We start from the raw sequence: 23,142 nt of genomic DNA, 5'->3' as shown, positions 1-23,142 counted from the left end.
GAGGGTCCCACATGGCGTGCAGACCTCTCCTGCCGCCCGCTGCTCCCCTCAGCAGTGTACTTCGGTTCTTCTGCCTGTTCTGCTCCCCGCTCTGGCTCTGGTGAATTCTCTTACCCTCCCGCGCTTCTGACTATACCCAGTGCTTGTATAAATAAATAAATAAATAAATAAATAAATAAATAAATAAATAAATAAATAAAATAAATCTTAAAAAAAAAAAAAAAGAAGATAAAAAGAAATCCTCCCCCACCACAGAAATCCCTACTATGTTTTCTCAGTTTAAAGTATTCTATGTTGAGGTATAAAGTCACACATCCAAACACATATTTTTGTAAATGAATGGCAAATCAAAGACATTTTGAAGAAAAAAATAATTGTGGTGTTGTTTGGGAACTTATTTGTGTGATCTTAGGGATCAATTTGCAGGGATCAATTTAACATTTATTATTATTTTAATATGAAATCATTTTCTATTCTACAATACCATCTAAATACTTTTTGATGGGGTCTGGAGTGTTGGTGCTAAAGAATATGTGTAAAAATCAATAACCTTGGAACAGAAGTTAAAGATGAAGGAATTAAAATAACTGTCCCAATGAATACAGTTAATTTAAGAAGGAACTCTCTCAAAATGTTAAAGAAAATGCTAAGAAAACAAAAAGGCAGCACAACAATATTTGCAGACTTTTGTACTCCAAGAACATACCCATTGTACTTTTACTTCTGCTGGAACATTTGTCTTGAACTATGTAAATTTTGAATTATGTAAAGCCTTCAGGAAGGTTTCTCTTTCATGAAGTCCAACCACCTATTTTGGGGGACTCCTGCCTTGGTCTCCTCCTTCCTCTCATCCCCTTCTATTCCTCATGTCATGGAGTCTTATTATCCTGGGGAAGAGAGGCCCAGGCCTCAGCCTACCCTACTGTAAACTTCTGTCCTCTAGTTCTAACTGCCTCAGAAGTTAGACTGCTAGACTAAAGCCCACAGTACTGAGTGGAAATAATCCTCACGTCTCTCCACTTTCAAGATAGTGTGTACATTTTAACTGAAGCCTTTGGAAAATAACAGTAATAATGATTTATGCATATATGTTCATTTCCAGTTTCTAAAGCTCCTCTCTTAAGCCACCATTCTATATGCCAAAGCGAGGCAAATGATGGTGATTTCAAGCTGGGACGGAGGGATGGGTGACCCCTGGCCAAGGATTGAGGAATGCAAGCCAGCAAGGAATGTTCTGGAGAGGCAGCCATTAAAGTTATTGCAGAGTCGCTCCTAGTCTGACCTTAGCATCTAGGAGAGGATGTCTTTCCACAGCCCACGTGTGTAAGTTCCACTCCAAATATGCTCATTTCATCCCCAGTTACATCTTACCTAACTGTGTCTTTCCTCATGCCATACATTAACCATATTTTCAATTTCACTAAATTCTTATCTCTCACTTAATGAGCAATTTTTGTACAGTCTGGATGCTAGTCCAAGCATACATTCTGCCTTCCCTGTGGGGTGTATGTAGGACTCCTTCACTTCCTACAGCTGAGCCACGGCCAAAATGCAACATTCCACTGATAAACTCATCCCAAATTTCAATCTTCTGGCTAAGAACATTACTTTTGTAGGCATGTCCCATTTCCTCTCTGCTTCCATGGCAGCTGGTGTTCTTTTTCAAGGGATCTTGCACAAAGAAGCAGCCTTGATTCTTTTGTAAGGATTGGTCCCTGTGCAGCAGCATTGACAGCAAGGCGATTTGAAATGTCGATGCTGAAGGGCCACCTCCGTCGTTAGCTCTGGGCCCTCAGCCTTCATGCCAGCTTCCAAGCAAGTACTTGCAAATCCTGCCTGAGCAGATTTATCAATGTGCTGTGCATGTTTGACTTGGCCAGTGCTATACCTGAGCTATCAAGGACCTACCAGTGAGTCATCAAAAAGGGAAAGCAGGCTGGAGCCAACAGCTGAGGAAGAAAATCTGCTGTTGTTCTCATTCAACACAGTGTTATTAATTCATCACTAGGTTAGGAGGAGGGAGGAGGAGAAGCTTTGAGTGATTCTTCCTCTGGGGAGAGGCTTGGCTCACCCATGGCTTTCTTATCTCCTCAAGTCAGTGGTGTGAGCCTGGAAGATCTCGGGCCCAGGAGAGAGCTTCAGTCAGTTAAAGACAGATATTCCTGAATCCCGTGAACTCGATCAACGAGAAAGAACTGGGCCTCAGGCACTGGCCTTAGTTACCACTACATTTGATTACAGGGATTGCGTCAAGGATAAACTCTTACTGTAACCCTGATATGATCTGAAAGCCCCACCATGTATACTTGGGTGAAAACCGGATAGTTTAGGACAGTGCCCAACTAGGGAAGTGGCGCATGGCCTAGAGTGCAGGGGGCCAGCAGTGCTGCTTCAAGATAGGGCTTATATTTAACTTCCATGTGCCATTTTAGCCACAAGAGTTGTCCTTTTTGGTTGGTTGGCACCCATATGACACTTGTTGCTAAGCATTTTGAGTATCAGCCCAGCATTAAGAATGCAGTACCAGGCCTCCCATGGTGGCACAAGGGGTTAAGACGCAACTTATGAAGCTATCCACAGCCTTGCAGCACGAGTTCAATCCCCAGCCAGGGAGCTACCCACATGGCACAGCAGACCTCTCCTGACTCACCTGCTGCTCCCCTCAGCAGTGTATTTTAGTCACTCTGCATGTTCTGTTCCCCACTCTGTCTCTGGTGAATCCTCTCACCCCTCACACCTCTGGCCTGTACCCCAGCTCTTGTATGCATAAATAAATAAATCCTTAAAAAAAAAAAAGAATGCAGTACCTTGTAGTTTAGACAGATAACAAGTCAACCTCAGCTTCAAGGTGGCAGCTCTCTCTATTCTCCCTTATCCTCTGACAGGCAGCCACTGGCTGGGTAGAGGAGGCCCAGAAGCTAGCTGCTTTGTGGGGGTGGGCTTGGTGTGCAGCCTTTCATGGAAACCCTCCACAGAGCTCCAGGGGGGGTTCTTACAGCCCATTCCACAAAGTCACACCAAGAGCTCTAGCAGAGCTTGCAAAAGTTGGGGAGAGAATCAGGAGGTGACAGTGGGCTGTGTAAGCAGAACCCCTGAGTACAAGCAGATGGAAGAACCATCGGTAGTAAGTGTGCCTTACCTGGAGTCTTCCTTACTCACCTCCTTGCCCCGTTCCGTTCTGTTGACATAGTCATAGTCACATAGAGCAAAAGCCACTAAATAAGTAGGCATGTGGGGCGTGGGGTAAAAGGTGGTGACGGTCCAATTAATTCCATTCACTTCTTTTTCAGACTGACCTAGAGAAATTTGCTTTAGTCCAAATCACTGTAGACATAAGCAATAATAGCTACCTTTGAGATAATTTGTCAATTGTCACCCAGTAGCTCCTCATAGTCCAGCAGTTTGGATTTCTAAGGTATCAAAACCATATTAAAAAGATCTCAGGACAGCAGCTTGGTCTTTAATCAAGATCTTGACTAACAGGGTCTTAACTGAGGGCCAAATCCACGAGCCTTGTCAGTTAGGCCCGTCATCAGCCTTCTCTCTGTTCCAAACACTTCTCCTCTTTCTTGTCCAGCCCATTTCTCCCAACACTTTAACAAGAACTTCCCAGGCCCATGGTCAAAGATACAATTCTGCCATTCTGTTCAGTGGAGGCAGGGTACAGTCTTTAAAACCAAAATCACTAACTCCAATACCCACCAGGGCCAGGTACTTGATGTGAAGTGGCCCACATCCGCTGATGGGCCATGGCAGGGACATATAAGGCTGGGGATGCAGGCCCAGCCTTCAGGGGGCAGCCTTTTCTGTGCTATAACTACCACTGTCATGTAGGACCTGCAGGCCCAGCATTGTTAGGGCTTCTGAGTTTTCAAGGAAGGAAGAATCTTTATGTGAAATCTCTGGAGTTTTAAAAGTTGGATACAACTCAATCAAAAGAAAAAAGTCATGTGAGCCAAATAAAACACATCTGTGTGCCAGATTCAGGCTAAGCTTGTTATCACTAATGATCAATAGTTGAGTCCCAAACTAATGGGCAGACAGGCTGCCAATGTAGAACAGTATAATGGTGCCTGCTCCTAATACAAGAAGAATTCGATTTGCCATCTCTAAGATGTGAGTGCTGACACAGACCCTGTTGGACAGAGTCCCCTAATAATAATCCATTGTAATTATGATGCAGCAACACATTGCTTAGAAATGCTATTGATCTGAAAGATATTAAAGAACTGTGTGTGTGTATATATATAATTAACATATTTAAATATATATGTGTACAATATATATGATATAATAAGTGAGACAAGAAACTTTACTTACCTAGCTGTGGCATATTGGAAAGGGCCACATAACTTGGATGATGAATAATTGTAATATTAAAAGTTGCTTTCAGAGCTGGCTCATCAAAACAAGGGAAAACATTCCTGGCAAATGTTGGCTCCATCTGAGACGCTAACAAAGCCCTGAAATACATTTTTGGGGAAAAAAAATCTATTTATTTTTATCTCAAATCAGTGGAGACCAGACCAAAAAAAATATTATGGTAAAATAACTTATAATTATTTGCAGGAAGGAACTAAAATATTTTCCCTTCATCTTCTTCACATTTCCCCAAACACAGACACATTCCAATTCTTAATGCACCTTAGGATTCTTGTAAGTCCTAATATACAAAGGGACTATTTAAATTCCAACCAGAAAATAAAATCCACTATGTCATAGACCCTTAAAATCGCCTACCAAAAAAAAAGGGGGGCACAAATAAAACAACTACACATGCCAGGTTTTTGGGAACCAAGTATTTTTTAAACCAGGATTGCTTCTTTGGGAATGGTCTGTTACTTTCATTCTCTACCCAAAAGCAAGTCAGTTCATACAGTCTATATTTTTAATCTTTTCTCCATGTTCCCTCTTCTTACTGCTTGAAAACTTATAAACAAGTTTTACTTTGCACACCCTTGGGAGTAAACAACGTAGGGACATGCCAACGGAATAAAACAACTTTTATTTTCATGTGAGTAGATTCATCAACTCCCTACTTCTTCTTCCCTCACCTCCAGGGAAAAATACAAAAAGTGACATTATCCCACCGGGCACTAGGGATTTACAGGGAAAAGCAGAGGGATAAGAAGGCCCTGAACAAAATGCAAATCAAAACGACAATGAGATACCATCTCACACCAGTGAGAATGGCACATATTAAAAAATCTAGCAACAACAAATGTTGGCGTGGGTGTGGAGAAAAAGGAACTCTCCTGCACTGCTGGTGGGAGTGCAAACTGGTCCAACCACTATGGGGAGCTGTGTGGAGATTCCTCAACCTACTAAAGATAGAGCTTCCACATAATCCAACAATTTCACTCCTAGGTATTTACCCATAGGACACAGAAACATTAATTCCAAAGAGCACCTGCACCCACATATTTATAGCAGCACTATTTACAATAGCTAAGCTTTGGAAACAACCCAAATGCCCAAAAATAGATGACTGGATCAAGAAGATGTGGTACATAGACACCATGGACTATTACTCAGCATTCAAAAAAGATAAACACATGCAATTTGCAGCAACATGGATGGTGCTGGAGGGGATCATGCTCAGCAAAATAAGCCAGAAAGAAAAAGAAAAATACCGGATGGTCTCACTCATAGTAGGAAAACCTAAATAAGGGACCAGGAAAAAGAATAACTATAAGAAAGGAAAAAATCAAAATCAACAAACAACTATGAATCAGAGACACTCTTTGGGGTCGGAGGGAAGGAGGGATTGGGGTCAAAATCGGGGTTGCAACTGTATGGGGAATATTAAAAAAAAAAAATTGAAAAAAAAGAAAAAAGAAGGCCCTGAACAAACCAGGAGATTGTCAGTGTAGTGTTGTGGGTTGTCCTCTGTAAACACTGCCTGAGTCTGACGAGAGGGTGGGTCACAGCAAATGGCTTTCTCCTCACAGGAACCCATGGTGTCACTGTCCCATTGTCAACACTTGGTGACCTGGAAATCTGCTTCCAGATCACAGCTGTGATGGTTAAATTCCCTTTTTATACATGGGGCCTGAGACTTAACATCTCTCATGTATTTACTCTTACTTCAGGCTTGTTCTTATACAAATAAGAGGGAAAATCAACAAAGCTAGCTAGAGAGAACAAGACCCCTCCGGTTCCTCCTCTAGGAATCTCTTCTCTACCTTGGAAATGTTCCCGCTCACACAAACAGTTGCACAACTTTAGGAATGACACAAGGAATACTTAGTATGTTCAAAAACCTCACACAGGTAATTGCTATACTTATAACCTCTGCATGACAAAACTAATTGTTAACCAAACCCATTTTTCCCTATTTGCTTTTTCCCACTTTATTTACCCTCTTTGCATAGGCTGAAAGCAGGTCTGTGGGCTCAGCCACGAGCCATTTTGGCTGCAAGACTCTGCCCCATCTATTACTGACTGAGCTATCCTGAACAAGTCACATAATCATGAATCTCAGTTTCCCCATCTAGAAAATAATACTACTATTTACCTTTTATTATTATTTGAGCATTTTTTGCTCCAATATTGGTAACTAAATTTACCAATAAATGACCTTTGACTTTTCCTATATTCCTTCCAATCTCACTAATTATTCTTTGACATAGATGAACTACAGGAGAATTCAAGGAGAGAGAAGTTATATAGCAGGGGTGTAGAGCTGAAAACCACTAATTATAAATGCATTTTATTTTTTTGTCGTTGTTGATAACTTGTTTTTTATTTTTTTTTATTATTTTAATTTATTTATTTTTTATTCTTGCAATGTTTGCTTTCTTTTCTCAGGTGTAATCCCCATAGAATTTCTACCATAAATTCACCTGTGCACCATCACCATAGTCCCTTGTGCCCTTTCCACCCTCATTTTAATTCCTTTCTCTCCCCCTCAGCTGCAGAACATCTCTGATTTACAGTTGTCTGTTTATTTTAGTTTTGTTGTGGGTTTTTTTGTTGTTGTGATTATCTTTTTTTTTCTTTGACTCCCTATATTCTTTCTATAAGTGAAACCATCTGGTATTTTTCTTTTTCCTTCTGACTTGTTTCACTGAGCATAATCCCTTCAAGTTCCATCCATGTTGCTGTGAATGGCATGAGTTTATCCTTTTTGATTGCTGAATACTATTCCATTGTGTATATAAATGCATTTTTAAAAGCCCAGAATGTCACAGTCGAATGTGAAACCAGACTTGTCTGCTGAATAAAATTTAAATTGCCAGAAGTTAGGAGTTACATACATTTTTTTTCTTCTGTATTGTTTATTATGTTTGGCAAAAATACAGGTTCACAGCAACTGAACAAGTATTTTCTTGGTGTTGGAGGTACTATAAAATAAAGGTACCTTGATATTAGTATGTGCAAAAGAATATGAACTTTTTTTGCAGGTTTTTCTTTCCTGCAAATTTGTTTTATAGTATTGGTTACTGTCTTCAGAAGGAATGAGATAACAGAGAAAATTGAAACAATTGATAATATAATGGAAAGAATTTTTTTTTTTTTTCCTGTGGGACCCTTGCCAGTGGCCGGGGAACGAACCAGCGCTGCAGAGGCTGCAGGCATCCTTGCAGCCCAGCGCTCAGCTGCTGCACCACCAGGGGAGGCCCTATAATGGAAAGAATTTTAAGCAGATAATTTGGTGACTTGAGTTCTTTCTGGGGATCTCCTACATAAATATAGTAGTGCAACTTTGGGAAAGCTGCTTAAACTCTTTGGACACATGTCAATAAAAATGTAGGGATGGGAGTAGTAGCCAAACCTCAGTATACTTAGGGCTCTAAGCTTGAGTGTAACAGGGATAAAAATATCTAAGGATGGAAAGAGAAGTCTAGGAGTGCCCACTGAGTCAACCAGTGCAGGGAGAAACCATCCCTTGAGAGTTCATGTATGGCCTTCAGGAGGTCTCTGAAATTGAAGGATATTTTGTACCAACAACAACATATTGGCATGAAAACATGTAACATAGAGTGAAAAAGCACAATCAACTGTATAATACCTGTTTATATACTTGAAGAGTCAACAAATACCTGTTGTTTTTGTAATAGAATCTATAGGAAGTAAAGTTTGATAACATCTCTGCTCCCATGATGTCAGAAAGCATAGGAACATCAAGGAGGCAGCAAGGTGGACAGACAAAGAAAACCTTTGCCTCTTCAAGGAATGGCAAGCTTTTATGTGCCTCAGAAAGGACATAGGCTCAAAAAGGTTAAGAAACAACAACTCAGGGAGTCACTTCTTTAACAAAACAAACATTAAGCAGCTGCCTTCTAATTCCAAAATTCAGGTTTCAGAGAACTAAAAGAAACTCTCTTGGATTTTATGCAGACTTTTTCCTCCCTGGCTTTATGCAAACAATAAAAAATGGGGAAATCCCTACAATACACATCTTTCTGGGTCTCCATCTTACCTGCAAAGGCCAGGGAGAGCCAGCAGCACATAAAATCTGGCTAGGCCACATGTGAGAGATAACGCTTCTCTTTCTGTTTTGGACTCAAAGAACCCTGTAAGGAAATCTTGACCTCAGAACACAGAACTACCCATTACCCTCTGCTCCCTTCAAACATCACCGAGACATACTACTAAGCAGCCTGTGAAGTCTAAGCTCAGAATGGTCAGCTGTGATGCAGTTAATTCGGGAGAATTTGTCTCCTAGTGGCTCAGCATTGCAAAGCCACGTTCCAGACAGAAAATCATGAACTCACCACTTTCTTGTGCTGGAAGAGGCCTTAGTGGTGAAGACCACATGATGCCCTTGGGGATCAATCTACAACCACATAAAAAATATCCACTTCGTATTTCATTCCAAATAATTTTATGAAGTCCGTATGCCTACAGCTCTAGTTGACAAGTGCTAAATAACATTACTGGTCAAGGATTAAATAAGATTCTTTGTAGAACTATTCCCCTCCCTCCCCCCAATATTTTTTTTAACACAATAACACACTCAGAAATCAAATGATTAACAAAGACAGATGTTATACCACTGGATCAAGGTTCAAGGATCGGCCCATGAATCATATTTGTTTACTACTTGTGTAATAGGATTTTAAAACTGAAATTTCCAGCAGGAAACAAAACACAATAGATACAATTTCAAAGAAAAGCACCAAATCATGCCGTGAAGACTTTCAAAGCAAATGGCCTGAAGAATCTGTGGATTCTCAGGTTTTAAGCTACATCCAGGACATAGAAAGGTCAAGGAATGGAGATTGAAAAATCAAAGAAGAGATATCTTAGGTGGAATATTATTTTGCCAAGCCCACATGACTTGGGAGGAGGGGCAACTTCTAACCTTAAGTTGGAAGAGAAGATACCTCAGAAGGGAGAAGTATTTCCTAAGGTTGAGTCACTTGGAGGGTGGTGCCCAACTTGCTCTCGAGAGAGCTGAAATTATCACTGGGCAGAGTCTAACTTCTCCCAGATGGGATTCTGAAAGGGAAGGAAGAACTGACTGCTTTGGAGGTAGAACCCAAAGAGTACTGCTGCCTTAAGATCCATGTCAGTTCCAGGAAAGGGATGCATCAGTGTTTCTTGACAGAACGGTGGGTTCTGAGACACAGATGGACCCATTTGGGAACTGTCTTGGGCTCTGAGTAATGGAGCCATCTGCCCAGGAGCTAAAGGAATCATAAGTGGCCAGCAGAACAAAGAAATAAAAGTAGTATCGCGCAAGGTCAACAGAATGATAGGAGTAAGAGAAACAGTAAGAAAACTCTAGACTCCTGGAAAGAGACATCTCAAGAGAAAAAGGCATCTGTTAGGTCAGAGCAAGACCAAATGACAAGAGTTCTAGTTGAAGTGAAACAGCCCCACTAGTCACCTCTTCCAGTCCCACTGGGACTGGTGGGGTTGAAATAGCAGCTTTTAGGATGGAAGGAGAAAACCAGAAACATGGGTTGGAGAAATAAAAGTACCACTACACCTTACCTTACTGCAGACTTCTATCCTGAAGCCAGCCCAAGCCTGGGGAAGTGAGGGTGGAGAGGGAGCAGCGGAGATTTAACAGCAAATTAAGTTCAAAGTTTTCAGTCATACAGGAGAGGATTTTCTAGTCTTTGCATCTGAGCAGCATTTGTGACTCAGTAACTATAGGTCATCTGTCACCTAAGAATTAGGTGGAAAATATGGGCTGCTAGAACAGAAAAGATTGTCCCAGAAACTAAGTTGTAAAAGGACTTTGAGAGAAACACAGTTGCATTTTCCTGCATTTTGACATGTGCTTTTTCAATACATTAGTGAAACCTTTATTCAAAAGATACAGGATCTAAATCTTTGATGAGCAAAATCACCTCCCTGGAAAAATTGATCAGTCACATGAAGTAAGTGCTTTCAATAAGTCTATAGGAAAACAAAACAGCTATCTTTTTTTCTCTGTCATATGAACAACATCATATGACTGGCACTTGAGTTCATTGACCTTGTTTGAGACAATTCTAAATTCTTTCCTAATATTATTCAACTTTCTCTTTGTGTGTCACACCCAAAGGACCAGGCCAGATTTTCCAGCATAAACAGAAACTGCAAGGAAGGCTATTTAAACTCTTTGTTCACTCTTTCCACACCTGCACAAATCAATTAATTTTGTTTATTCTGTTCTAACTTAATTTGTCCCCAAATAAGATTCTATTTCTGTCCAGTTATTTCACAACAGCAAGTCACTTCCTTCTCTTTATTTTTACATTTTCATCTCTAATACCGCCAAATTCTTTCTTAGCCTTTCTTAAAGGAAATGGCATGATCAGAAAAGCAACAAGTATTCCCAAAGGACACTCTGAACAAGAGTGAGATCATACATTATCTTTTTTATTGAATTTCAAAAGTGGTAGAGATCTTCGATAGTGTCAACATCTAAATCTTAACATTAAGAGTTTATGCAACTGATTAAATAACTAGTAAGTGGCAGGGATGATACCAGAACCAGGTTCCCCAGTTTTCCAGCCTTGGGTCCTTCAAGTACACCATCTGTTTTGAAATATATACTAAATATTAAAAGCATACTAAATATGAAATTTTCTAAGGATTAACTTTATAATTACTAGTACTACCAACCTAGAGATAGGGAGGCTTCTGATTAACACTATGAGGTAGTAATATTAATTAGAACTAGCCTTCTGCTAAAAGCAACAAAAAACATGAAAAAAATGAAACAACTGTTTTCAGACAAAAGTTAATGGGAGTACAGGATTGTGATTCCCGATCAAAGAAATAAAGAAGGTGACCCCTACAACCACTCAATCTTTCTACCTGGAAGCAATTTTCAAATTGCAGCAGAAGAAGGAAACTGAAATAGAGGTCAGAGGTCTCACAGAGTTGAGGAGACAGAGACTAGAGAGTAGAGTCCAGAGGTCTAGATAGCTAAAATTTGTAGATTATAAAACAGGAGGTCATTATGCAGAGAGAGACATTCAGAAATCTGCCAAAAACTCTTCTTGACCTGCCAAGACTCTAGTAACCTGTACTTGCTGAGGTTATGCAAAGAAAATCCATGATGAAAAGAATAAGCACCAGGATATATATTCCAGCATTCTGAGAAAGTGTTCTCAAATGCTAAAAAATTCTGTTCACCTAGCTTTACATTCCAGCTCCCTTGATCACGTAACCTCAAAATCCAATCCCACCCTCTTAATTTACATATATGAAAACTGAGACCCTGGGAGCTTAGACAATTGGTTTAGAGAACTAAGAAGTGGCTGTGGTGGTACTAGAACTGGGACTCAATCTTTCAAAGAGAAGATACAAGTGACTAATATCAGGAATTAGAGAGGCAACATCACTATAGACAGTACAAATAACAAAACAGTAATAAAGGAATATTTTGAACAACTTTCTTCTAAGAATTTGATGATTTTTATCAAATGGGCAAATTCCTTGAAAGAGCCAAACTACCAAACCTGACTCAAAAAGAAACAGATAACTAAATATTCCCACATCATTAAAGAATATGTGTGTTTACAAACCATCCCACAAAGAAGTTCCAGGTAACTTCTTCTTTTTTTCTTTTTAAAGATTTATTTATTTATACAAGCACTGGGGTACAAGCCAGGAGCGGGAGGGTGAGAGAATTCACCAGAGACAGAGCAGGGAACAGAACAGGCAGAAGGACTGAAAGCACTGCCGAGTGGAGCAGCGGGCGAGACAGAAGAGGTCTGCTGCACCATGTGGGAATCTCCCTGGCCGGCCGGGAATTGAACCTGCACTGCAGAGGCTGCAGACGTATTCACAGCGCTACACTCAACCCGCTGCGTCACCGGGGAGGCCCAAGTTCCAGGCATCTTCATTGGTGAAATCCAGCAAGCATTCAGGGAAGAAATAATGCCAGTTCTACAAAAATTCTTCTGGAAAGTAAAGGAAGGAATACCTCCAAACTCATTCTCCAAAGCTAGTGTTATTCTGCTACCAAAATCAAAGACATTGCAAGAAAAAAAAAATTACAAGTCAAAACCTCTCATGAACATAGGTGCAAAAATTATAAACAAAATTTTAGTAAATCAAATGAAAATCTAAAGAGGGTAATATATCAAGACCAAGTGAATTTATCCTAAGAACATAAGGTTAGTTTAACTTTAGGAAATCAATGTGCTTTATCATATTAACAGGCTAAAAAGACAAACAAAACAACAACCATATGATTACCTCAATAGATGCAGAAAAAACTTTTGACAAAATCTGACATCCATTCTTGATTTAAAAAAAAAAAACTCAGAAAATTATAAAGTCAAGAAGAAAACTTTCTCAACCTGATAAATGGAATCTATAATAATGCTACAGGAAAACACATAAAATTTTCACTTATCACTTTTATTCAACACTGTACAGGATACTTGAGATACTGAACTAGGCAAGGAAAACAAAGAAAGAGCATCTAAAGAAGAAAAGAGGAAGTAAAAATAGAGTCAAACACAGCAAGCTCACCTAGGCAATAAATACAAGAGAATGACTGAGAGCTTAGCTATGTTACTCCAAAGTACTGTTGCCTCAGCATCCATTTTGTTGGACCAAGTGGCGTAGGGGTCTTCCACTGGCGTTACCTCATCATGTAAGTGTCTGCCATAGATAGCAGTCCACAGAGTCACAAATGTAACTTCCTGATATGACTCCCCCCAAAAGCCCTGTGATAAAAACTCTCCTCCTTCCCAAAGCCTGCCATGCAGAATTTTGTTTAATGTGCCCAATCTGGCCTTAGCCCTGGTCCTCAAAATACTCTGCTGATGGACCGAACAAAGGTATTAGGGTACCCTAGATCCTATTATTCTCTGCTCCTTCACCCTGACTTGAGGGCCTCACATGGCCCCTTGAAGAAGCTGTGAATGGTAATCATCTTTATTTCAATTCCCTTGTGGACCTGTGTTTAACCCCTAAGCTGGAAACATCCAAATTTCCCTTAATATGTGACTAATGAAGCTGATATAGCCACACAATGGAATGCTATCAGCAACAAAAAGGAATTGCTATAAACAATAAGGATGAATCTCAAGGTAATTTTCCTCCATGAAAGAAGTCAAAAAGAAAAGAGTATCTACTATGTTCTTCTAGTCATATAAAGCAGTAGAAAATGGAAACTAACCTATAGTTATAGAAAGCAAGTCCATTGTTGTGTAAGGATGATGGTGTCAGGATATTAGAAAGGATTATAAAGAGGCACAAGAAATGTTTGGAGGTAGTGGATATGTTTATAATCTTGATCATGGTGATGGTTTTATTACCCCATGTGTATGCATATGCCAAAACGTATTGAGTTGTACACTTGAAATATGTGCAGCATATTGTATGTCAATTTGACTTCAATAAAGCTGTTTAAAATTATGAGAAATACAAAGAAAAAGGAAAATGTGCACTATAACCTGGAAAAAATAAGTCAGAAACAAAATAAAAGATGACAGAGATAATGAAATTAGCATACAAGGAAGTTAATACACTTAAATATGTTCAATATGCTCAAGAATATAAAGGAAAACATGAACATACTGAGAAATGAATGGAAAATATATAAAAAATAGAAGTTTTAGAAATAAAAATGCAACATCTTAGATGAAGATTTCACTGGATCAGCCTAAAAGCAGATTGGACACTGCACTAGACAGAACATCAATAGGATTGAAAGTAAAACAATAAAAACTACATAAAATAAAATACACAAAGAAAAATTACATTGTTCAAATATATAGAATGTACAATACCAAGATTGAACCCTAAGGTAAACTACTGACTTTGGGTGCTAATGATGATGGGTTAGCATAGGTTCTTCCTTGGTTAAAAATAAATGCACCGTTTTTATGACTGATGTTCATAATGGGGAAGGCTATGTTTGGGCTTTATAAGACATTCTTCAATTTCAGTTAAAATCTAAGCAAGTTTAACTTGTGAATATTGACAGAAGGTATAGGAGAAATCTGTACCTCCCTTTACTTGCAGCCAATCTAAAATTGTTTTTAAAAATAAATTCTTTTTTAAAAAAAATTAGATATAATACCAAAAGCATGATTTAAAAAAAAATGATAAATTGGACTTCATTAAAATTAAATTTTTTACCCTCTAAAAGACCTTGTTAAGAAAGAAAAGACAAATTTCAAACTGGAGGAATGTATTTGTAAATAAATATCTCACAATAGACTCAGATCTAGAAAATTTAAAGAACTCAACAGTTAAAAAAAATCAATTGGGGCCTCCCCTGGTGGCGCAGCGGTAGAGCAATGGGCTGCGAAGCTGTCCGCAGCCTCCGCAGCACCGGTTCGATCCCCGGCCACCAGGCAAGGGTACCACATGGCGCGCAGACCTCTCCTGCTGTGCCTGCTGCTCCTCTCAGCAGTGTATTTCAGTATGTCTGCCTGTTCTGCTCCCTGCTCTGGCTCTGGTGAATCCTCTCACCCTCCCGCGCTTCTGACTATACCTAGTGCTTGTGTAAATAAATAAATAAATCTTTAAAAGAAAAATCAATTCATTTAGAAAATGGGCAAAAGACATAAAAAGACATTTTACTGTAGGTGATATATCAAGTAAGCATCAAAAGAGGTTCATCATATATGGAATATAATAATGGTTCACCATTAGTTATTAAAAAAATCAAATTAAAAAAATCAAATTAAAACCACAGTGAGCTATCACAATACACCTGTCAGGACAATTGAAATTAAAAAACAGTGAAATACAAAATGGTCTCAGGGTGCCAAGAAACTCAATCACTTGATGGGAATGTAAAATGGTGGGTAACACTGGGAAACAGCTTGGCAGCTTTATAAAAATTGAACATGCATCTACCATACACAGCAATTGCACTTCTGGGTTATTTTCCCAGAAATGATGAAAAGTCACATCTATACAAGAGCATATATACAATTTTTTTTGTAGAAGCTTCATTTGTAATAGCCTCCAAACAGTAAACCACATGTACTGCACTGAAGTACAGTCCCCCGCTCCCCCAGCCCCTAACAACCACCATTCTGCTTTCTGTTTCTATGCATTTGACTACTCTAGGTACCTTACATAACCTATTCAAGGTTCATCTATGTTATATCATAAGCCACCATTTCCTTTCTTTTTAAGGTTGAATAATATTCCATTGTATGTATATCCCACATTTTGTTTGTCCATTTATCCAACATTGGACACTTGGGTTGCCTCTATCCTGTAGCTATTATTGCTACCCTGTAGCTAAAATGTTGCTATGAACATGGGTGCACTGATCTGGAATATTTGAGGGTGCTCCAGAAATCTACATGTTTAATAAATACACATTAAAGTGTGTCAGTCAGGATTCCCAAAGGATACATCGTGAAAATTGTGGGTCTGCTAATTCTAAGCTGCCTGTTCAGCAACCACTTTGTTACCTACAGTTCTAAATCCTAAGCAAGGTCAGAACAGCCTGGTCAGTTAGGGACAGGAGCCCAACCCTGCAAGGTGCCTTTCAAATCAATCAAGAGCATAAAGTCCGATCACGCTGGGAAGGCTATGCATCAGGAGGTCTGACCGGGGATGCATAAAGTACTCTTGACTTATACATCCCGAGGTACAACTGGGAAAACCCAGGGGGCCGAGGACCGATGTACAACAAGGGACCCCAGAAGCTGATCAGTGGAAAGCCTTGTTGATAAGATTGAAACCATGGCTGGGGAACTAGAGCTTGATCTCAATTACAATAGCAAGTCATCTAGCAGATGAGAAGTGCCTGGAGATCAGACTCAAGACCCCTGACACTCTAGATGACAGAGCACATTTTCTAGTTTCACGCCTCCCTTTTCTCTTTTTCCTCCTTCCTCTCTACTGATGCAGGATAATTTTTCTATCCATAAAAAGGCCAGGATCTTGCTCTTCAGCAGCATCCTGCATTATGTAGCCTGCTCCACGACTCCCGCTGTACGACTCCCGCTTCTTTATCAGTGTGTTGTTGCCCGATGCAACAGAAAAATATTTAGTAGACCTCTGTATAATAGACACGGTATTATAGCGATGACCTGAGAAAGTCAATCCTTTTGCAATTTTATAAATTATCCCGGTTAGGTCAAGAGAAAGTCTTAATTTGCTGTTATTAATGTTGAATATCTACCTTCTCTTTTTAACAGAGATCAGCCTTCACATTTAGATCAGCCTTCAAATCCTTAGGTAGCAATAATAGGTAGTGATATGAAGTATCAACACTGTTTTGTTTTCATTCTGTTAATCTGTGCCATTACACACTATCAACTGCAAGTGTTTTCCTATTTATGATAATGATATAAAGTTGCCTTTTAGTACATCTACTTAATGTCTTTGTTCACATCAAATCACTTTTTTTTAAGATTTATTATTTATACAAGAACTGGGGTCCAGTCAGAGGCTCAGGAGGGTGAGAGAATTCACCAGAGACAGAGCGAGGAACAGAACAGGCAGACTGACAGAAGACATTGCTGAGGGGAGCAGCAGGTGTGGCAGAAGAGGTCTCCTGCACCACGTGGGATTCTCACCAGCCGGCCAGGATCAAACCCACGCTGCAGGGGCTGCGGACAGCTTCATAGCACGGCACTCAACCTGCTGCGCCACCGGGGAGGCTCACATCAAGTCACTTTTAAAGCAAATAATATGACCAAAGATATGTGAGTATGGTGAAATCTGATATAGTGATATATCAATGAATGAGGTTTAGGAAATACTGCTTTGACAGACATTAACATTTGGATCTTGCTCTCAATGTTCTGTGCACAGAGAGCAGCACATGACCAATCTCCATGATGGCTCCTATGTGGCAGAAATTTTAGGGGACATGCCAATTGAAAAAAAGGTTGAGGGCCTCCCCAGTGGCGCAGCGGGTTGAGCTCAATGCTGTGAAGCTGTCCACAGCCTCTGCAGCGTGGGGTCGATTCCTGGCTGGCCAGGGAGATTCTCGCATGGCATGGCAGACCTCTTCTGTCGCACCCACTGCTCCCCTCAGCAGTGTATTTCGGTCCTTCTGCCTGTTCTGCTCCCCGTTCTGTCTCTGGTGAATCCTCTCACCCTCCTGCACCTCTGGCCTATACCCCAGCTCTTGCATAAAAATAAATAAATCTTTAAAAAAAAAAAAAAAAGGCTGAGAACAGGTGGAAGTATCCCAAGCAACCTCTGAAGTTAAAAATCGTGACCTAAAGCTTAGACGTGTGATATAGTCTAAGATGCTCTTTTTGTTCCTGGAATGAATTTCTTTCTCTTTTCCTTTAGCATAGAGTAAAATTACTTAAAACCATTAGCCTGCTCTGACTGTGATAAGGAGTCACCAACATGTTCAACAGTTGCAGATGGAATTAGAAATACCCCAAGAAAACATGCAATCAGCAGGCAGCTTTTCCCATCTGGAAACTCCTTGCACTCATTATCTCCCAGGAATGGTCATGTTTAAGTAACAGGAGACTGCTCCTAACCATAGGACATGAGCTTGTGGTAGTAGCTCCTTGTACACAGCTTGTGCACAAGCCACAGTTCCTCATTAACCTCCTTTCTCCGAACACTACTGGCTGGCACTTATGGTCTCTCCCATGAATGAAAGAGGGGCAGGGGGCCTCCCTGGTAGTGCAAGGGGTTAAGCACCGCACTATGAAGCAATCCACAGCCACTGCAGCATGAGTTTGATCCCCAGCCAGCCAGGAAGATACCTACATGGCACAGCAGATCTCTCCTGCCTCGCCCACTGCTCCCCTCAGCAGTGTACTTCGGTCAATCTGCCTGTTCTGTTCCCACTCTGTCTCTGGTGAATCCTCTCACCCCCTGCACCTCTGGCCTGTACCCCAGCTCTTGTATGCATAAATAAATAAATCTTTTTTAAAAAAGAAAGAAAGAGGGGCAGAGACTGGCTCCAGTCACACAACTCAGGTTCAAACTCAACCTCAGGTCACTTGGGCTTCCAAAGCTGCCTCCTCACATTATTTTGTCCAGCTTTGCTGTGTCCTTAGCTTCAAGCTCCGTGGATGATTTCTTTTCCTTCTGGTTTCAGAAGCAGAGACTCAGAAGAACATGGAGGCAAACAGCCCCATTGAGATGCCACGCTTCCTGAGCTCTACCTTAGTCTGCGAATGTCTGCAGGACTTTAAGATTTGCCCTTATTTGAATTTTAATGTTCTTCAAATATGGTTTTTTAGTTCCCACTAGAGCTGGCAGCACAACTGAAAAATGGTAAGGGACTTTCCTTTCCCATGTTTGCTGGGCAGTTTGTCAAGGCCATGGTCCCATTAAGACAGGAAGGAAGAGACAGGTCAACATATGAAGAATTACTGACTGACAGCAGAAAAGAGTGTCAGATGTGTGGGCAAGTGCAGTGTTTATGTGTTTGTGTGTGTTTTCAATAACTTCTGAAAAATCTTGCACCCAAAATTACACACACAATTATTTTGAAAGCTGTCCAGTGCCCATAAGACCAGCACTCACACTAATGAGAAACTTTTCAGAACTATTTTTCAAGCAATGACGTGTTTTTTGTTTTTGTTTTGTTTTGTTTTTTTTTGAGAGAGAGAGAGAGAAACAAGGCATACGGTCCTTAAAAACAAGTTACGGATTACACATCCAGTAAGGCAGCTTATTAAACTTATTTTAAACCCCCTGAAGTTTTGAAACTAGTGCAGGAGATGATTTAGGGGGTAATTTCGTGGGTTTCTTTCCCTTAGAGAACATCTGAGAGCAGTTTCTTTAATAATAAAGGGCAAAGTACAGGCAGTTGTGCAAACCGCAAAGACTCCATCAGTGCGTGAGTGAAGGAGATCGCGTTTGGGGGGAAGAACTTCCCAGTATCTTTCACAAAAGCCATTTCCCCGGCACTCGCTGGAGGTCAGTAATGTGGTCTCAGAGTGGAAAGCAGCCATTCTTAAGCTGGGCACATTCCCTGTGGGAGACATTATCTCCAATGAGTGGAAGAGAACACATGTACTCTACGTGAGTTTGCAAGCTCAGAGGGACATGCTCTTGTCATCACATTTATTTATTTAGTTAGTTATTTAGTTATTTATTTATTTGAGGGGGTAGGCTTGAAAGCACAGGCTCTGATAGTGCTAAGCTGTTCAAATAGCCAGAAGGGATAGAGGATGCGACCCCTTATTAGCAAAATCAGATGTGGGCCCTAGGCAGTGGGTGGAGGGGTGGGCAGGGGGAAGAATTAAAGAGGATTCCGAACCTTGGAGAAACTTAGCAAAAAAAAAAATTTTTTTTTTTAAAATATGATCATGAAACAAACAGCCACCACGTGGTCCATTTGTTGCAAGAGTAGCAGTTGCAGAGCGCCCAGGTTAGAGCTAGAACTGGGCGCTGAGCGTGGAGTGGTGCTCTGGGAGCAAACAACGGAGTGAGTAAGTCTGGCTAAATCTGCTCTTCTGCAAATTTAATGCCCAGGGATCCCTAGAGGATCTCCTCCAAACTCATTCTGCTCCTCTTGATCGAGGGTGGGGCCTACGAGTCTGCATTTCTAAAACGCCCCCACATATTACAGCTCTTGCTGGTCCAAGCACCAATCTTTGAGTAGCAAGGGATTTGCTTATGAGAGCAAGGGCATTCTGGGTTAGGGACTTTCTGAGACGATAAACTTCTGGGAGTAGCAACGACCTTAACAAGGGCAAGGATAGAAACAAACTAGATGGGCAGGAATGGGCCAGGGGAAGAAGAACCGAGGTCTTGAAGCCTTTACTCCAAGCAAGGTCCCTGGAGAGAGACCGTGAGGAAGGAGGCGCTCACCCTTAGCTCTGAATAAAAAAAGTCGCGAGAGAATTTTACGGAGACTACACCTGAGGGGAGAAATCAAACTCTGCACAAAAATGAACAATGATGCAAAATGTATAATAATGGGGGGGGGACGTCGCGAGGGACAGGCTGGGCGCTCTGGGCAGGGAAAGGGATACGCACCTGCACGCTGCAAGCACCTGCACCCGGACACTGGGGCGTGGAGGGGGGTGGCCTTACCTGCGCTCACCCCGGTCGGTGTAGACGTTGAGGAAGAGCCCCTCCCTGGTGTCCTGGTACACCGGGCCCGAAAAGCTGAGCTGCAGCTGGTAGCGGCTCCCTGGCTGCAGGGCCTCGCCCAGCTCCAGCACCATGTAGCTCATGTCCAGCGCAAACCAGACGTCGTCCACCTGTACGCGACCCACGGCGGCGTCTCCTGCGCCCGGGAGCAGCGGGCCCCGCACCTCGGCGCGCTCACAGTCCAGGAAGAAGCTGTGCAGCAGCAGCCGCGTGGTGGCCACTGCGCAGCGCACGGTGATGTTCACGCGGCCGGTGAAGCGCAGCGCCAGCTCCGACAGCTCGCCGGGCCGGAGCCGGGGCCACAGCTCCAGCTCGTAGTGCAGCGGCACGAGCCAGGACGGCAGACGCAGCTGGTCCCAGGGCCCTGGGGGTCGCCAGCTGCGTGGAGTGGGGGCCTCCAGCTCCCCATCCCGGCCGGGCTTCTGGGTGGACCGCGCCTCCGCCTGCTCGCGGGGTGGAGAGGACGCGGCGTCGGGGTCCCCGCGGCCGTGAAGCTCCGACGGCGGGGCGCGCGCGCAGCGCCCGTACAGGGCGGCGAGGACCACCAGCGCCAGCAGGAGCGCGGCCGTGAGCCCCGCCAGCAGCAGGGCCACCGCGCGGCTCACGTAGAAGCCCGAGCTGGAAGGGGACCCCATGGCGGGCGTCCGGCGCCCGGGGGAGGTGAGCACCCAGACGCGGCCGCGGCGGCTCCAATCCCCGACGCGGATGCTCAGCGATGGGACCCCCGCCCCTCCCGTCTTGCGCGGCCCCTCCTCCTCCTCTAGGAGGCTAGGAGACAGCGGTTGGGACCACGGTTTCCCCCTCCCAGCTAATCAGATCCAGGTCCCTGCCCACCCACCCCCGCCCCCGCAGGAGCCTGGCGGGGAGGCCCACCCGCCCCACCGAGGCGCAGCGCCCCATCGGGTGTGAAGGGAAAGACCTCGCCGAAGAGGCAGGACAGACTGGACCAAACTCGAATCTGGACACCTCCGACGGGGATATTCGGGTTCCTGGGATGTGTTGGGTGCCCGGCTCGGAGTTCGCAGAGTGGAACAGGTACAGAGCACCCCGCGCGCGCGCTTGGCTTGCCCTGAGCAGCTGCTGCGAACCCACCGGCGGGCACCACCCCGAGCTCGCGCGCTAGAGGGTGCGGCGGAGTCTTAAGGACCTGGGAATGCGCACGTAAATGACCCTGAGGGGGACAGCCTCGCCGTCAGAACTGGCTTCCGAGCCAAATCTTTGGCCCAAAACTCGCTTCTCGAGTAAGTTGGGAACTCGCGCAACCCAAGCAGCCGCTGCGAGGATGGAAATGAGGTCCCGGAGTCTTTTTGGCGCCTGGCGCCTGGCGCTTGGAGCTTGGCGAGGGGGGGCGGAGGAGCAGGGGTAGGGGTGCAGATGAGTAACAAAAAAGCCTGGGAACCTGGCGTCGGTGTCTCCCGGGTGATGGGGAAGGAAGAGGCGCTTTACCTCCCGAAGGGGTCAGCAGGGAAGCCACCGCTTAGCTGCACATCTGCGGGTGCTCAGAGCTGGACCTGGCGCTCGCAGCCCTCCTGGGGAAAAAGAGACATCTCAACATCTGCCCGTTTCAAGCCGAGAGCAAAGGAGAATGCAGAGGCCAGCCTCTCCAGCCGGAATGCGCCTGGCTGGAACTGCTTCCCAGGCGGTGCCATAGCGGGTGAGGTCTTGGCGTGCCCGGCATCTGTTTGCTATTTAGCGGGTGCTCCCGGAGCGTCCTGGGGAGCCTGGGGACAGGGTACGAGTCTCCACGCGCGCATTCCGGCGAATTGGGAACGGGGTTGCAATCACTGAGGAGGAACTAGAGAAGAGACAGGATGGTCAAGGATCCGGTTGCTGGCTGAAGATCTGTGTGCGCGCATCTCGTCTTCAGAGACGATTTTGTATTGTTTTTCAGAGCTTAGAGAATTTTGCCATCGCAGCTATAAAAACGGACTTGCTTTCCTGTTTTGCACCGTGTCTCTTCTCCAGCGAGGAAACTATTGCACCTGAGTTCAGAGACGGAGCAGACCAAGGTGATTTCTTGGGAAAGGTGTTGTTCTCCCACACTCGCCCCAACTGAAACGACTCACTTTAACAAAGAACACCGCCCCCCCACCAGTAAAACAAGGAGTAAGAAGGAGCGGTCACCAGGTTCATCCAGATGTTTGTGCTGGGGTCTGTGGACCAGTACCTTATTCCAGGTTTGACTTGCTTTCTTCAGAAAAGGATTTTAAAATAAAAGAATTTTAAAATAAAAGTATTTTAAAATAAAAGAAAATCCCAGATCGAGCTAAGGGAGACCTTCCTTCTATTTCTCTCCACTCAATCTGTTATAAATCATGCTGACAGAATTGGGAGCCATTGAGCTAGCAGGGGTCTCTGAAATTGGGTCATCATTCAGATGGGGATGGTTACAGATGCCCAGCTAATTCATTATTGTCCTTACCACCCACCCAGGACAATTTCTTGAAAGATTCTAGACTTCCAAGGAAGGGGAAAAAAAAAGAGAGAGAGGAAAAAAAAGGGGGGGGGGAGTTGGTAACAAAACTACTTCAAACTCAAACTCATATTAGAGGTGCCCCCTCAATTTTATAAAAGAAATTCTAGTGAAAAGTATATTTGTGGTCTTGGGTTTTTAAATTCCATTTCTCTAACATCGTTAAGGAAATAGAGATTCTCTACCACACAAAAAGTTTCAAAGTAATA

At 42.9% G+C, this 23,142-nt stretch overlaps 1 protein-coding gene across 1 annotated transcript in view; it reads right to left on the bottom strand.

The window, feature by feature from the left end:
• Nucleotides 1–21,095, bottom strand: part of LVRN (laeverin) — a gene marked incomplete at both ends in the record, with an annotated part of 64,308 nt that extends 43,213 nt beyond the window's left edge. Inside the window, 3 exons of the mRNA XM_084251956.1 lie at nt 3,160–3,296; nt 4,321–4,463; nt 20,401–21,095. Of these exons, the coding sequence (XP_084108082.1) occupies nt 3,160–3,296; nt 4,321–4,463; nt 20,401–21,095 (975 nt within the window). The remainder of the gene's footprint in view (nt 1–3,159; nt 3,297–4,320; nt 4,464–20,400) is intronic.
• Nucleotides 21,096–23,142: the final 2,047 nt, after the last annotated feature.

The sequence above is a fragment of the Talpa europaea genome, assembly GCF_964194135.1.
Source record: "Talpa europaea genome assembly, chromosome: 13".
NCBI lineage: Eukaryota > Metazoa > Chordata > Mammalia > Eulipotyphla > Talpidae > Talpa > Talpa europaea.
The sequence above is the reverse complement of the archived record's forward strand: the minus strand, read 5'-3'. Positions and strand labels throughout refer to the sequence as shown.